General features: G+C 47.1%; 2 protein-coding genes across 2 annotated transcripts in view; both read left to right on the plus strand.

Annotated features, from left to right (window-relative positions):
• Positions 1–16,908, plus strand: part of LOC149358589 (monocarboxylate transporter 11-like) — a 52,188-nt gene that overhangs the window by 13,435 nt on the left and 21,845 nt on the right. The gene's annotated exons all lie outside the window — the stretch shown is intronic.
• LOC149358590 (uncharacterized) lies at positions 9,486–10,843 on the plus strand. The gene has a single exon (XM_089568871.1). It carries the CDS (start codon positions 9,533–9,535, stop codon positions 10,544–10,546), a length of 1,014 nt encoding a protein of 337 aa, XP_089424997.1. The 5' UTR covers positions 9,486–9,532; the 3' UTR covers positions 10,547–10,843.

A 16,908-nucleotide genomic window follows, 5' to 3' on the forward strand; every position in this document is an offset into this window, starting at 1 on the left:
ATTCTGCATGAGGTGTTAATCAGAAATCTACAAGTAACAGAGCAGATAAAACACAGAGATTGTCTTCCAGAGTGTGTCGCGCTGTAATGCGCATAGACTTACTGTGGTATTACTAAACTACTTTCTATAAGATGAATATAATCTACATTGGCTTCTACGTCACAGTCATGCTGAGAGATCTCTGCAGAGCATGACTCTGAACTCGGGGCTCATATTGAAGGGTCAATTACAGCCGCTTTGTTTAAGCTTCGGTGAAGATTTCCTCGCATTGATTAATTTCTGTAGCTACTGCCTTATGAATCGCGTGTATCCGACGTCATTTTTATGTTTTCTGTGCGTCTCCAACGATTAATGCAACTCATGAATCCCTGTTGCAATTTCGTGCGGTTTTCAGACATAGACCTCTTCCTTTCCACCGAGCAAGTCACCTGGGCCTGCGAGCCAAGATGAAAAAAGCTCTTTTTCTCTTCTGGGTCAACCTGTTCAAAGCTGGTAAAGGGATTTAGTCGTACTTACATAGACGCTCTCTTAATCATCTGACCGTCAATGTAAAAAGCCTTTTGACAGCCAGGACCTGTACCTTAAATGTGCGTCGTACTTTTCTGTGCACTTCGAAACTGCACTTCGCAATGCCAAGAAACTGAGTAGTAAACTCATCATTGCTGAATCTCTTCGCAAGGAAATGTTTCCATGTTTCCGTAAATTGCTATTTCGGTGATCCGCACATTTTATTGCTATTTGTCGCAACCTAAGAAGCCGCCGCGGTGGCTCGGCGGTTATGGTGCTCGGCTGCTGACCCAAAAGACGCGGGTTCGATCCCGGCCGCGGCGGCTAGAATTTCTTTGGAGGAGAAATCCTAGTGGCGCGTGTACTGTGCGATGTCAGTGCACGTTAAAGAACCCCAGGTGGTCGAAATTTCCGGAGCCCTCCACTACGGCGTCTCTCATAGCCTCAGTCGCTTTGGGACGTTAAACCCCATAAACCAAACCAAACCAAACCGCAACCTAAGAAGACAGGACAGCGAGCAGTTGTGCAGGTAGTTCTTTCTCCTCCGCAAAAGTGACGAAAGGCCATACTGCGCATGCGCGAGCAGGCGCCGCCGCCGTCGCTGCGCGGGTGACTCAGAGGTGCCGCCGCCGCGCTCGCCAGTTGTGCATGCGCAGTGGCGGCGCATAGCTAGCGTGCCGGGGCCGCCGCCGCTGCCGCGCGCTCTCCATCACCTCTCTCTCTCCCCTCGTTGCTTTCGCAATCCTCCAGGTTTAACCAGAGCTAAACCAATGACAATTTTTACACTGAAACTGAGATGAAGCTTGGATAACATACGGTTACTATTACTATGACTTCGTTGATTAGTCATAAAGGCCGCTTTGTTCCGCTGTGCTCTTGCAATAGTGTATAACAGAATGAGTCATACCAACCAAGTCCGTCCATTGGTGGGAAAACTGACATGGTTGCTAAACAGATGCTCATGTCTGTATGAAGGGCACTGGGCTGTAGCGTTCAAACATTAGCGAAGTGCGCAATGCTGCAAACAGCTATGCCTACACTGCCAACGCACGATGTTTTGCACTACTTCGTGCATTCCACTCCGCTGATGACTTTCGGCGATTCAGCTAGTTCCTTACGAAATGAGGCATTGCCCAACTCTATCCTCGTAAAAAGATCAAACTGTTAATAAGAGAACTTGTCTTAACCTCTTGAATTACACTGCGAACACTGATTAAAGAGTGACCCTCAGACATATTACTATAACGGCCGGACTCTGGTTTCACAAGTACGCTTGCTGCATTGCGCCGCGTACAAAAAAAAAAAAAAAACGACATCAAAAGGCTTGCGGTGCCCCGCTCCCTCGCCCGTCAGCCCATGGGGAGGCGGTCATCAATAGGTTGCCGCCAACTGCATGGGCTGGGCCGGGCAATTAGGCGGCTCTAATCGAAAAGTAGCCTTCAGCGACTGCGGGCAGCAGATCGCAACAGCGAGGTCACGCTCGTCGCGTCGCGGAATCGGCCTTCCCCTGTCGGATCGGCGCTCCTTCTTGTCTCCCGGATGCATCCCCGCGTGGCTCAAAGAAGCCGTTCAGACGTATGCTGCTCAGGCAAGGCTTCAGGTGAAAAAGCACTCTTCTTTCCTTGGCACAACTTGCAAGTAGTATGGACAACGGAACTCAACTGCGGAAGATAATGGTGTTTACTAAGCAGAATCCACAAAAAGTACAGGCAGGGAATGCTTAGTTCGCTGACCTGCGTTTCACCAAAAAGAGACAGAGGTTACAATTAGGTACTGTGGCACACACTGCTGACCAACGTTTCGACAAGAGGACACCGGTTCGTATAGCGCAGACGAGGATATGTCCTCTAGCCGAAACGTTGGTCGGCAAAGGAAGTGTGCCACACCACCTCTTTGTAACCTCTGTACAGTGTAGCTGTTCTAACCGGCTCTCCCTTGCATCGAAGTATCAAATATGGGCCATGAGAGGAACCCCTCTGGAAGGTTCTTATCAATAGAATCTCGGCTACTGCTGAGCCATAGGAATGTGTACACAATTCGGAGGTTGGCAGTACCGTCTGTTAGTTCCTCTTATTGTTTCCTCGTGATGTCAACGGCAATCCATGAATGGCGTCTTTTATATTCCGCTAGCCTAGCATCACTCAACTCCCCGGCACCGAATCGCACCGTGCAGAAGAGGCTTCTGCGACGCCCGCGCACTCCGGTGTTCAGTACGTCAGGCTTAATCATGCGTTTTTTGCGGCCGAAAACAACGGACGTTCGGCCTGTCGTGCAGGTCGACTTTGACCTGTACTGGATGATGTGAAGGCAGAAAGCAGGCGAGATGTTCGATTTATAGCATATGTGTTGAGGCTGTTCGGTCTTCGTGCAGTCTCGTACGTTTCCCGACAGTGCAGAGCTGGTGTTGCACAATTTATTGGATCCAGAAATAATAGCTGTGCAAGTGCTACCTTGTATGCATGTTCGAAAGTAAAAAAAGAAAGTCAAACGGGTGCTTCATGACCACTTTTTATAATGCACACCTAGTGGACGCAACTCACTCACTTTTTATGAGGTGTAATGGGAACGAATTATGGTACCAGGTTAGGTTTACGTATGTCTCAGAGACAGTGAATTGATGATCTAACAAGGAAAGCTTTCTTGGGTTTTACTTTGGTAATGCTGATTTTGAAGACGGTAAGGTAAAATCAAGTAAACTCGATAGGAGCAAAAAATTTGGCCAGGTAAGCTTTATATCGACGCGGTTAATTCAGCTAGAAGATTTCGGAGGGATCTGAGGTTGTCATCTGACCAGGCTTGGTAAGCTTGGTTGTTGTGTTTTTGCTTTAAATGAGCAATGTGTCGGCCTGCGCAGATGCGTCCCTCTAGCGCCTTTGCGGCGCTGGGTTTGACAACGAAGCCTTGGGATTTTGCCGTTGCCAGGCTTTGTCGCGTTTTTCTCAATCTTCTTAATAGGTTATTAGGTTTTTAGGTTACTGATTACATTTATTGTTATATCAGGTGATCTCCCTTATACAGCTTCTCACTGTCAAACATCTGATTAAAGTTCAGAGACCAATCAACTTTGATTGATTTCAAGGTTGGCTGCCCGCACATGTAAAGGCGTAAGCAGTACGAAAGGGAACAGCTGCAGCATTCAAATTACAATTACCCTTCTTCTATGAGCGAGTGGCATATATTTATGTTGGTCTTATTAATTTTCGTTTGGGAGAATAATGATACAATTAAAGTCCGGTGCAGAACAAAATAAAAGCTTGTGTCTTGAGCAGTGAGGGCTTCCTTTCATAGTTCTTCCTTCTCTTCTCAATGGCCACGTCGACAATGACTTGTAGGTATATTACGTGGCCATCACAGAGAATCTCTAACACGCCTCTTTCTAAGACTGCGATAGCGCACTAGTCGTTTCGCAACGTCTCAACCTGCACGTGTTTACGTCGGCTGCCGTCGTGTGCTCTGCCTCCCAGATTACTTGGCATCTTGTTGCCAGATATCGAGAAATGATACACGGCACGATGAACGCGCCCGCGAATGACATGCCACACGAGGGGCGCCACACTGGCTATATTTGCAACCAGAGGCGACTGCCGAATGACAGACGTAAATACGACGTCGGGGATCCAGACATGTCACTCGCTGCCGGGTTCCATCAACCGAATTGGATTCTAAGACAGCGGAGCAGGCAGACTGGGAAGTAGCCACTGTCGCAACTGCTGGTAGCCAAGTAGCGGCTGCACGCGTTGAGCTGCCTTTGTTTATCTAGGTATTTTCTCTTCTTTATGCCTTTAAGGGTTAATAGTGTATTATGTATTGTACAGCACTAGAAGGTTAAAGAAATAAGAAACGGTCACGTTTACGTCTTCTTGCCTTCACTTAACACACATTGAGCTATCAGGGGCTACTTGTTTGCTTGAAAGCATTTACGGTGAAGGGCTCTCCTTATTTAAACTCTATTAACACCTCTTTTTGGGCTAGTTGATGCATACTTGAATTGGTGAAAAGCGCCAAAACATGCAAACCACAAGAAAGTGCCTGTGTCTCGTCTTCGTTCTTTCAGTTATTTCATCACCAATTGTCTAAACTCGCCTGTCTTGTTTAAGGTTTACGAACGCAGAGACTGCCGTCTGGCGTTGTAGACCCTTGACTTGTTTTCATTCGACTGCAACGCCAGATGCAAAAGCGTTCGTTCATATTTGTCGCCATCGTTTAGTTTGTTCGCGACGAATTTCGCCCATGAGTACTCAAGAAATACTTAAATCACTCGAAGCCTTTCAAACATGCGCTTCGTGCCTGTAAACGCACGCGAAATTACGTGTTGATTTTTTTGGCGCACACATGTATCGCATGCACCGGTTCAAAGCTATTTCTGTCAGGCGCAACAGCAACAAGCAATCAGACGAAAAGGTGCTGGTTACTAAGTCCCGCCAATGACCTACCGACCAGGTTCATGTTCATGCACTGTGGTAACAAATATGAACAGCCCGAGTTTTTTCACAGTGACCTGTTGTCTACTAAGGGGGACAGTTGGAAACGAAAAAAACATGGGAGGCTCTGATCCTCAGCTCGGACCCAGATCAGCAAAAAGAAGCAATCAATCAAGCCCAGGAACCCGCCAGGTCCTAAGGAATCCTGCCTTAAAAAAATTTCGTTAGACATTCTATAGACTGTCCATAGACTTCTGTCTATAAACTCTATAGACTCTCTATACGCAGAGCTTAGAGAACAGTCTATAGGCAATACAGATCCTATCAACAGTCTATAGACAATCTATAGATTTATGGCCATACACTTTTAGAAGACTTTTGCCTATAGATAGACTATGAATTGACAAAAAGAAATACCTATAGGAAGGTAATGGAGTGTATAAGAAGTCTATAGACTGTCTATAGTCCATTTTTACAACAGCTGGCCGACTCCTAGCCTTGGCGGTTAAAACCTCCTCGAATTTCACGGAAGAAAAGTTTTTCTCTCTCTCTCTTTCGATTCCACAATAGCGCTGCCCGATGTGCTTTTGAATGACGGGCATCCACTTCCTTGACAGCGGAGAGTTCAGAGCTAGAGAATCGCAAACATGCAATTCATTCTTCACAACAAATGACGGTGCTTGCGTTTCTAGATGTAATCTCGCAAATGGGAACACCAGTGCGCTTATTACCATGAGCGCTCAAAAGGGGCGTTCCGATTTTAGATTCTTCCGTGAGATGGGACCCGGGGTCAGTCGCGTTAAGCTCGTGCCCACAATAACAATCTTAACGCTTCTTCGACGGCGCCCCGCGATTTGTGTTCGCTCGGCCAGATTAGTAAAAACTGCCAGATGTGCTGCGCCGCGTCACAGGGAGGCGTCCACGATCACAACGCTGATACAGAGGCCATTGCTGAGTGCGCCATGATTTGACCTTTTCACTCTATTGACTTCGCTTCCTGTTCTTATCTCTCCTTTCTGGCTTCTTATCAAACCCTCATCCGCTGCATCGCTGCTCGCTGTCAGCAAGGTAGCTTCTGTGTTTGCTTAATCGGTAGCCGCAGCGTTTCGATGAGTACAGGGCGCCCAGCCTTAGTAGTCAGTGCTTTTACGGCGGCTGTTGCGGCAGTCAGCTATTTTAAATTGACGTCGCCGCAATAGCGATACTTGCACTCGACAGGTTTTAAAACTTGAGCGGTATACCATGGGTTTGAAGCGAAGACTTTCGAAAATATTCGAAAATAGGCTTTTTGGGGTAAAAAAGTGGCTTCTGCGGCATAGTATTACCAGTTCTGGCGGACATCGGAAAGATGGTGAATTGTCTTAAATACTAAGCTGGTTAACTAATTTATGATAACTAACTTTTTAACAATCACAGGTTGCCACATGGTTCCAATTGAGATCTGTAGCGGCCGTTAGTGATAGCTATATCAATTTTTAGAATTCTGGAAACGCGGTTACCTTCACCCGTGTGGCTCGACAAAATTTGGCTGCTTCGGTCGAAAATATAGTCTTTGCCAAAAGTAACCAGGCTGCACGGTTTGCTTCTCAGTCTTATATAAAGCTATTATGCCAGCCCTCAAGCTCTAAATCTCTTTGTGGCAAGGAGAACCCCTGTCCTCACCTTCAAAGAACTTTTTGATCTTTAGGGAAGCCTTAAGGGCTCTACTGTACGAATGAGAAGCAAGCCATGCAACCTGGTAATTTTTAGATAAGACTACATGTCCTTCCGAAAGTATGCAGGCAAAGAAACCCCTCCAGTGAACGTAATCCCTCCGTTGCACGGAGTAAAATGGTCCAAAAAAGTGCTTACGGTCTGATAAATGCGGCCTTCTACCTCAGAGCATTCTAAACGTTATCTGCACATATCGGTGGTTAGTAACGGCTAAGAAATAGGTGTGGTATTTTCTCAAAAGCGGCGACTACGTATTGAAGAAGGAGAAGAAAACACCCGTGAAAAATTCACGTTCGGTAAACCGTACCAACGGAAAGCCTCACAGAGATGTAATTTTAGGAAGTAACTTATTGCTCCCATGTTTGAGGAAGTAGGCTCTGAAAGGCGCATAAAAACATCGTACGAGCGGCCATCGACGTTCTGTCTGTATATACACTTGGTTTCCAAGAGTTATGAGCTGGACATGACCGGACGGCAGTGTTATGACCGGCGTCTGGGCGTCCGTGCAAGTCAGTTAGAAGCTTGCCAATAAAGACGGTTTATGGCGTAAACGTGTTAAGACGAAGTCTTCATTCACTTCTTGCCCGCGCCAATGAGGGAAGTTTGCTGGGATGGCGCTCAAAATGCCTTCGTCATTTTTTTTTTTTTTTTTTTTTGGGGGGGGGGGGGGGGATTTTTATACATCAGTTCTAAGAGCAGTGAATTCGGTCATTCGCGTGTCTCAGCGATGTGCAGGTCGCGAAAAATATCGCTGCACCGCTTCTGCGGGGTCTAACTGCAGTTTTATTTGCTTTTTTCAGTACATTCAATGAAACCTTAAGTAGGACATAAACAAGTGTACTACCGCGTGGAGAGCCATGGAACGCTTGTTTCTCGCGTTTAAAGTTTCCACAACATAGCCGATAAATGGTCGGCACCAGAAACTGGTCAACAAGTGATGAAAATGGAAAGGGTGAAAGGAACGACATAAAGCAGGTGGCTGTAAATGCTCGACTGAAATGGCGTAGTCAGTGGATATAATAATTACATTAGTGCGCTTTGCTGATGTTAGGCAGGTGGCCGATGCTGTCACTAGTGGTCGGTGGGACTACTGACGTCACCAAAAAAGCTTAAGCTGTTTTTTTCTTTGAACTGAATCAGCTCTCATGTATTGAAATCAGACTGGGAATTCGAAGGAGTCAAACGCAGACAGGCCGCAAAGTTACTGTCCTGTAACCACACCACAATCACGCCAATTCATGTGAACTTGTTGACTTTTCCGAGGTAACATTGGCAACTTGCGTCTTGTTCTGTGCCAGGTTGTGTAGAATGTACTGCGAGGTTAATTTTGCGTATTTGTCTATCCACTCCCACAGGTTTGGACGCGATAAGGTACAGCCGTTCAATTCTTGTACTTCCGATCATCGACGTGTATCGTTCTGAACGGACGACTGGTATTAGTTACTGAAGATCGCATTACTTAGGAAGTATATTTGTACTAGGTAGTAATGTCCCACGATAGTATAAGCGGCGCTAAAAGTTGTACTCATGTTACTAGGGTTCTATCAAATCTTTCGGCATCCATAAAAATAAGCGAGCACTCTGTGCCGACCTTTGTCAACATAACAGATTCGCTTCGCTTATCTGTTATGTTGACAAACAGACCAGCGAAGGTAATCTGCTAGCTTGCCGCTGGTTCGAATCTTTAATTGTTCCTTATTTATCTATGATTATTTATTTATTTATTTATTTATTTATTTATTTATTTATTTATTTATTTATTTATTTATTTATTTATTTATTTATTTAACTTGGCACAAACCCAAAAACATCGCAAGATCTTACTCGCGAATAGGGCTTCCCCAATAAAATTGTATCGGGCCAGTGATCACCTGCTAAGGAGCCAGGTGATGGTCTCAAGTTATCACTGAGGACAACTGCACCTTATTTTCGTTCTAGGTAAAAATTAACTCTGAGGCTCTTGCTGGCTGTGATTATGTTTTTCGGACAGCAAGAGACTCGTTTGTTGCTAGGAGAACCGAATTAAGAAATAAAACACTTCTTTTCCCGCTACTCAATTCAAACTTGGGCCTCTTAAGACCCAAAAAGACGCCGTGATCACCGTTGGAAAGTGACTGGCAGTGTAGCCTATAGCCTCAAGTATGAGCGCACAAAATTGACCTGACGCACTGCCGACTGCTTTCGAAAAAGGCTACTGGTGTAGACATCTTATTTCATTTTGTAACCTTTTATAACCTTTAAAAGCTCAGTTTTTTTTGTTAAAGTAGTCTTTGCCGTTGGAACGCTGTAATCTACCGCTACAGAGCAGCTTCAATGTCCACCCCCCCAGGGTCCCTTTAAATAGAATCGTGCTTTAATAACTAAGCGTGGGGTATTTAAAGCTCGACAAAAAAAGGTGCTCTCTGCGATTGAGCAAGCAAGGACAGCTACGAGCATTATCAATGTGGTCACCGAATTCCTTTGCGTAAAAAACTTCGACTCGCTGACAATCGGGCTTCCAGCGCGTTATCGTAACCGCAGCTCAACGCCCGGCGCTTCCTACGAACCACTAAGTGCTCTCTTATGTGCTTTTTTTTTTCACGTGGACTGTGCGCTGCTCGGAGCAAATATGCTGCGAACCGAGCGGCCAAGTATTTTCCATAGTCGCCGAAAGATAACGTACAGCAATACTCGGCGGAAATAGTAGGGGCGTTACTGTACAACGGCTTTTGTTGAAAGGCCCAGACTGGTATCGATAACATTATGCGTCGTGGTGCTGATAGCAGCACTGTCGAAAGTGATCGCGGGCTGAAGCACTATGTTTTTTTCTTTTTCTCTCTGGGCGCAGTTGATCGGTTGATGAGTTTTCAGTTCTTTCCGATCGGTGGAGACGGCAGCATCGAAGGCGCGCAATGTTCGAGAGTAACGTGAGCGGTGAAATCAGTGATGAGTTTGACGATGCCATAATGGATCTTATAGCCAATCTCAACAGTGTTCCTATCGAGATAGAGAATATCTACCGAGGAGTTTACTCGCAAATACGCGACAAGTTGTTGGACGCCGGACTATTCGAATGGACTATGTTCCGGTTTCTGGTGAAAAGCAGGGACGTACGAGCGGCGATCAGGAAGGCTGCCGCCCAGGAACCTAACGTGCGTCTGGAGCAAGGCTTCGAGCTCACAATGGGTGGATCTGTGGCTCAGGGGAAGCTCACCTGGAAACGACTCTCGGCCTGCCTCCTCTTCGACAACTGCATGAAGAGCGGCGACGCTACTGCGAAGCCCCCGAATGGATACGACCCGAAGACGAAGACCTTCACCCCTGGACCCGCAGCGGCCCGCACCCTCGAAGACATGGCCAAGTACGTCCCGTCGATGTCCACGGCGATCCCTTGGGAAGACATCGCCGCGAGGCTTCCGAGCGAGACCATGAAGTGGACTCTGCTGAACCGCGTGCGGTTCGCATGCGGACCTGGCTTCAACTTCGTGTGGCGCATCTACCAGGCGGAGAACAAGGGCGCCGAAGATTTGGAAGAGGCGGGACTCGCTTTCACCGTCGGCGCGTACTACTTGGACCTGGCCCGCCACAACGCTGTGCGAAGGGGCCGCGGAGAGGAACCGCTGACAGCTGCCGAGGCTTTCAGATGGTCGATTCTGGACGACAGCGACAGTACCTACACGGGCCTCTTGACCAACTGCGCCGACCTCGAACCGCCGGGAAACCTTAAGGACTTGCCCAGGTTAGGGGATATTGGCGGGGCTTTCATCTGCCCACTGAAGACAATCGTTACGCGAGCGGCGAAGCGCAGAGCTAAGGCGGCAAAGAAGCAAGAAGCGAGACGGAAGCGCAGGATTGCATGCATGGAAAAGAACTTTTTGGCGCCGCAGAATCTGAGGGACCTTTTAAGTGATATTCTTATGAGGTAGACGTGAAGGTGACGATATAATGTCCAAATTCAAGAGCTGAACCCTGTGAAACAACACCTTTAAAGGTAACCAGTATGCGCGTCAAGTTTCGAACTTGAGCAGAGAGAGTCATCACGGCGGATAAAAGCCGGTTGGCAATCTCACGGGCTTTCTGACGAACGTGTCATGGGGGAATGGTGGTGCTCAATTTTCTGTTTTTTTTTTTCTGGTTGTAAGCAAAGCAAAAGCAGTGGTGTTGCTACCAAATCGGAACCTTATATGCGTATGTGTCAAGTTGATTAAAAAAAATGAGGAGGACGTTTAAGCCTCGTCGCAAGAATACACGTGATAGCACTTCTCTTTTTTTCTCTTTTTATTCCCTTTCGTTTTTCACCTCTCGTCGATTATCAATTCACAATCACATTACCGATCACGGTCATCTATTACAATCACAATTACCCATTACCAATCACCATTTAGGTTACGCAGCACGACATACTATCCCGCTGCATACTCAAACACATAACTACCATTTGCTTCAGTACAATGACGCCCCATCGTCGTCAGCCTGACTACGCACACTGAAGGACAGAGGCCTCTCCCATGTCTCTCCAATTAACCCTGTCCTTTGCCAGTTGTGGGCACTGTATACCCGAAAACTTCTTAGTCCCATCCGCCCACCTAACTTTCTACTGCCATTGCTACGCTCGCCTGCTCTTAGAATCCACTCCGTTACCCTTAAGGAACAGCGGTTATCTCGCCTCCGCATTACATGGCCTGCCCAAGCCCATTTCTTCCTCTTCATTCCAACTAGGATGTCATTAACCCGCGTTTGTTCCGTCACCCACTCTGCCCTCTTCCGGTCTGTCAACGTTACACCTAACATTTTTCTTTCCATGGCTGGTTGCGTTGTCCTTAAGCTGAACGCTATTCGTTAGCCCACACGTTTCTGTCCCATAGGGGAGTACCGGCAACATACAGCTGTTGTATACTTTTCTCTTGCACCCTAACACCGCCTTTTCATTCCGCGCAAATTCTGATCCCTACTATAACGTCAGTGCACATCCCAAACACACGTTACTAAGTCATACACACCACAACGCGGTCGCTAGGAGCCCCTCTAACGCGCTCGCTGTGACGACCCTTCATGGCCTTGGTTCAACGTTGCGGTCTTGCATTCGCGTTTTCCAAAGGCTATGAAGTCCCACGTGCCGCCTACCTACAGGGTCGGTTCTGAAAGTAGTAGGACTGGTTTTTTCCTGGGCGTACGGGCGGACTAGAGGCGGTCTGTGCTTGCAGGATCGTTGAAGGGGGATGTTGGGAATGCTGGGGAAAATCGCCAGTAGGCTCGCGGACGTTGAAGAGAGCAGGTCGCTTGTACTGTGAACCCTTGTCGAAAGGTCTCGTAACGCAGAATCATGGAGCGTTTACCGGATCAGCTATACGCGAACAAATCTTGTGTAAACCTTGGTAAAACGGGCAAAGAGACTCACGACATGATTAAGGAGGCCTATGGTGACGCTGCCATGGGTAGACCAGGTGTTCTTTGAGTGGCGCAAGCTTCTCGGAGAAGGTAAGGAAAGAGTAACGACCGCTCCGGACGCTCTTCGACCAGAAAGTCCAACGAAAATGTGTAGCGAGTGAAATATTTAATGAACAGTGATTGTAGGATGAGTATCATAATGATTGCTGATGACTTGAGCATTCCTGAAACCCAAGTTTTTGAGATCGTGACAGAAAACAGCCATGTGAAGGTTTGCGTGAAGTTGGTGCCGGGAGTGTTGTCAGAGGAGCAAAAGGCCAACCGGAAAGTGATCTGCCAGGATCTTCTTCATCGTGTGAATGAGGACCACAATTTTTTGCCCAGCACAAAACGGCAGCGCTGCCTCAGCCCCCTTACAGCCTCGACTTGGCCCCGCCAGACTTTTTTCTGTTCCCGAAAATAAAATCTACGCTCAAGGGGAAACATCATGGATCGGTAGAGGTGGTTCAACAGGCCGTGACGAGGGAGCTAAACAGCATTCAGGTCCAGGCGTTCCTGGAGGCGTACGAAAACTGGAAAACTCATTAGCAGCAGCGTGTAGGTGCGGAAGGGTGCTACTTTCAAAAATTGTAATCGTTTTTACTACTCGCATGAATAAATTTTATTTTAAAAAATGAGTCCTACTATTTTCAGAACAGACCCTGTAGGTGCTCTGTAAATAGTGTGCGTGTGTGTGTGTGTGTGTGTGTGTGTGTGTACACACAGCAGAACGAACTCCTTACGTACGCGGTCGCGCAAAAACAAGAAGCAAGCATGTGCAACTGTAAAGTGCAACAAAAAGAGGGCCCAGACTCTCTATAAACCAGAAAGAAATGCTAAACGATGCAAAACATATACCGAAATAGCAACGATAGCTCGTATATTATTCGACGGTGGCCACCAGTAGGGAGGGCGCGAAGTTTTATTTTTCAATTCGTGCCGAAAAGTTATGACGCTTGACATAACGGCTTAGGCTACCGTTTGACGCCGAGGCGTCAGGCGAATGGCTCGCTTTTGGGGCGCTCATCGAATTCGGTTACTGGGGGTTTTTACTTTGCTGCCCGCTTTTGCATTGTCGTTGCCCTGCATTACTACTTCGCCTTACCCCCTCACCTACTACTCCCCTCCTCAACGGCACCTTGTATTTTTTTCAGCGCCTGGAAGAGAAATGCGCGTAAACTGTATACTTGTCTCAAGGTCTTCAGAATCGCAGTCGCATAGAAACAGAGTGGAAATCAAACGGTGAGGTCAGAATGTAGAAAGTGTTTTTTTTTTTGGCATTCCTTTTTCTTTAATATTACCAAAGTTTGGCTTTTGTCTTATTGTTCCTTCTATGCTACCTCTTAGTGGCACAAACGGCTCTTTGACGCTGAATTCGGAAGAAGAAGCTGCGTCGGGTTTACCTAGTCTTCGTTGCGGTGCTGTAGATGCAAAAGTGTTTTTATACAGTGCACGCGTAAAAATGGAATGTTTTATTCTGCCGGGAACTTAAGAATGTGAAAGGGACCACTTTTATTTATGTAAATTTTCTTTTCGCACGACAAAGGAGCGCGCGAGAGAGAAGTTTCTTAGTTCTTATGTAAAACAAGAAACACGCACAGCAAAATACTATTTGGGGTTTTACAGCCTACACGAAACTATTTTCGCCCGAAGTTCTCCGAGTAGCAATCACAAAGTATACCACCGCACCCAGTGGTTTGCTCAAACGTTGGTTGGAAAGCGAATGCATCTCGACGCCCGCAAATCTGCCGCAATGATCGTATACTCTGCGAACAGCCCTCCGTGATGAGAACGAATGTTTGAAAGCGTACGTTTTTATTATATCCGTTCATGTACGAAGGGTACCAGTCGACCCATCCGCGCACAGAGCTGTATCAGGAGAAACGCTCTCGTGTGTTCTTCATCTTTGGGACAGAGGATATGTACAGAAGCCGAGGTCAGAATTGTTGCACGCTAATTCAGGCGCATTTTAGTAGCCTAACGTGAAAGTAGCCGGTCCATGGTTTAACCTCTTAATTTTTTTTATTGCGAAATCATTGCTTCACTAGCAATCCTGAAAAAAGTCGATGGGTCTCTGAAGCTTCGACCTTTGACCCTTGACCTTCGAGATAAAATGACTTGGATACGGTGTGGCAAGGGAAGGTCACGTGGTGCGAGAGTTTGAAAGAAATTGTCTTGAAGGACAATGTAAGGCAGCGTTTAGGCAAGAGTCAAGCTAATTCGAAACCAAATGTTTTCGCACGTCATACTCAGTTTAACGGCGTCAAAACTCGGTCATTGCATTTGATCTTTTTTGTCTCGCTAGGAATAAGTGCGTTGTTTTCCATCGCCTATACTCTGCGGTTGCTCGGTTCCGGTGGAAGCCACCGCGTTTCTCCCTCGACACACCCCGGATCGCGGAGGCCGTGCCAGCTGTCATATTTCAAGTTTAATATGCCCTTCCGCGATGGCCGATCATTTATCACGCTCTCCCTTTATCGATCCCGCAAGCGTGGCCAGAAATTGAATAAATCTCAACTCCCCTGCAAGCTTCCCGCTTCAGGACTTCCTTCAGAGTTCGTGCTTCCTATGCTCGCTCTCAAAGCCTGTCCGTCTTTTCGCGTTCGTGTTTACTTTCTTAAAAGTTCTCTAAGTCTTGTTCATATCCGTCTTAGCGTTGCAATTTATACCCGGACGTTGTTTCCTGATTCTTCATTCAGTCTCTTTCTGGGGTGCTCTGCTCCTAATTTGAAACCCGGAGATACCCTGTAAGGATATACTGCAAAACTACTGCAGCGTGAAAAAAAAAAAGGGGGGGGGGGGGGGGGGCTTTTGACGCTTCAAGTCTAACATAACTAATTAATTACCATTATTTACTTATAGACAGTATGTCCGCAACAGTTTCTGGCTTGGAATTTTTATAATTTTCATCTCTGTGCAGTAAGCTTCGACATTTTCAGGGGTGGCAGATCAGTATGGACGGATGAAGTGGCGATGTTTCGAAGGGGGTTAGTGTTGGGTCTGGGCAGAGTGGGCGCAGGAATTGTATGTAGGCGAGCGCAATGACACGACGCTGGCATTGACCTTTCAGTGAGTGAGTGAGTGAGTGAGTGAGTGAGTGAGTGAGTGAGTGAGTGAGTGAGTGAGTGAGTGAGTGAGTGAGTGAGTGAGTGAGTGAGTGAGTGAGTGAGTGAGTGAGTGAGTGAGTGCGTGAGTGAGTGAGTGAGTGAGTGCGTGCGTGAGTGCGTGCGTGAGTGAGTGAGTGAGTGAGTGAGTGAGTGAGTGAGTGAGTGAGTGAGTGAGTGAGTGAGTGAGTGAGTGAGTGAGTGCGTGAGTGAGTGAGTCTTGAGGAAAAAAATTAAACCGGGAAGCCACTCAGCATCTCATTCTGCACCTCACTATATTACAGAGGGACGCCTTTTATACGATGCGTTGTGGACCCGGTCAGATGGCATATTCACACCGGCTTAACCAGGTCAAAACGAGCTGCAGCATGACAGCTGCAGCTGCAGGTAGCAGCTACTGTTTCGAGTCGCCGTCGCCGCAGCTGGCGGGAATCCATTCTTCGACAGGAGTTACGGCGACGCTGCAGCTTCGGAAAGGGGATCTGCCGACCTGAGTGCCCGAGAATAGACGGCTGGCTTCCGTCTGCAACGCGGGGGCGCTACAGTAAGGTGGCCGATCGCCTGGATCGAGCGGAATGCGCGACGTCTGCCGCGTTGTGCGGATTCGCGGAATTCCGAAGAGCTTTTCCGTCTATCCACGCTGCTCGCGTTTTATCGAATGGTAGATAACGGCAGCCACAAAAAAAGCAAAAGAAAGCACAGAATGAAGAGAAAAGACGAACCCCTACAAATAAATTTGTTTTGTTTGAAATAACTCTGTTTTACGCCCTGGATATATTAATGCGATAACATTTAATCGTCATCATGCAGTTTCCGGTTTCTCTGTAACGAAACGCACTGAGCGGTCAGTTGCGGTCACGTGAATCTGATGACGTCATGGCGATCACATCACCGCAATTGGCTAATCATAACGCACCGAAAAATTTGAAATTCCCTGACTGGTCAATTGAGAGGTGATGTCATCAGGGTCACGTGACCTCATATAAACCATTCACAGAGCCCTGCCAACTTTGCGCTTCCAAATGATTGCTCGAGAGAGCTCACGTGACATTGTGACTTCATCCTAACCTGCCGACCGTGGCAACCTGCCCATTGGATTGTGAGAAAACTGCCCAGAAAACTAGGCCAGAAAAATTTCTACCTGTTCAGAAGGCCCCGAGTTTGTTTTTTGTTTTTTTTTTACTGATTTCAGGTGTTTTGGGAAGTGGGGCTTATGAAAGGGGGATTATGAGGAGTGCGTCATTCTCTTGAGTAGATGGACACCTTCTGGTCGCGCTCTTCCTTAAGCGCAATGTTTTAAGTGCTGAAACTACTCGCAGTTCAGATTCTCTCTGTGCACTGTTCTCCTTGTAGAAGGAAACATACTGGCAGTGAAGTCTCTAATGTATCCATTCCAAGAGCCCATCGCTTTTTTTAGTGTGAACGCATTAATCCGGTTGTTCAGATCCGCGCAAAATTGTCTAGCGTTTGTTTGTCTGCCTGTCCGAGAACAACCTGGTTCGCACAAATACCACCGGTGGCAGCAGCTGCCGTCTCAGTGTAGTTGCGCACCGCTCAACCGCTGCGCTCCTGTTCTGCGCACCGCCAAAAGTGGTTCGCCCGCTTTCCCACATTTGCTATTCTCTGGTGCGGAGGTTTCACAAAATGCACTCATAAGTTATGTTCTGGAAGACACAAAACGAGCAGGAGTAAAATGAACTGCTAACTAAGCAACTTTGCAACCGGGGAGCTTGCGATGCGTCTGCTTTACCGACTGC

Source organism: Amblyomma mixtum, chromosome 2, assembly GCF_055824585.1.
Source record: "Amblyomma mixtum isolate Tamu chromosome 2, ASM5582458v1, whole genome shotgun sequence".
Taxonomy (NCBI): domain Eukaryota; kingdom Metazoa; phylum Arthropoda; class Arachnida; order Ixodida; family Ixodidae; genus Amblyomma; species Amblyomma mixtum.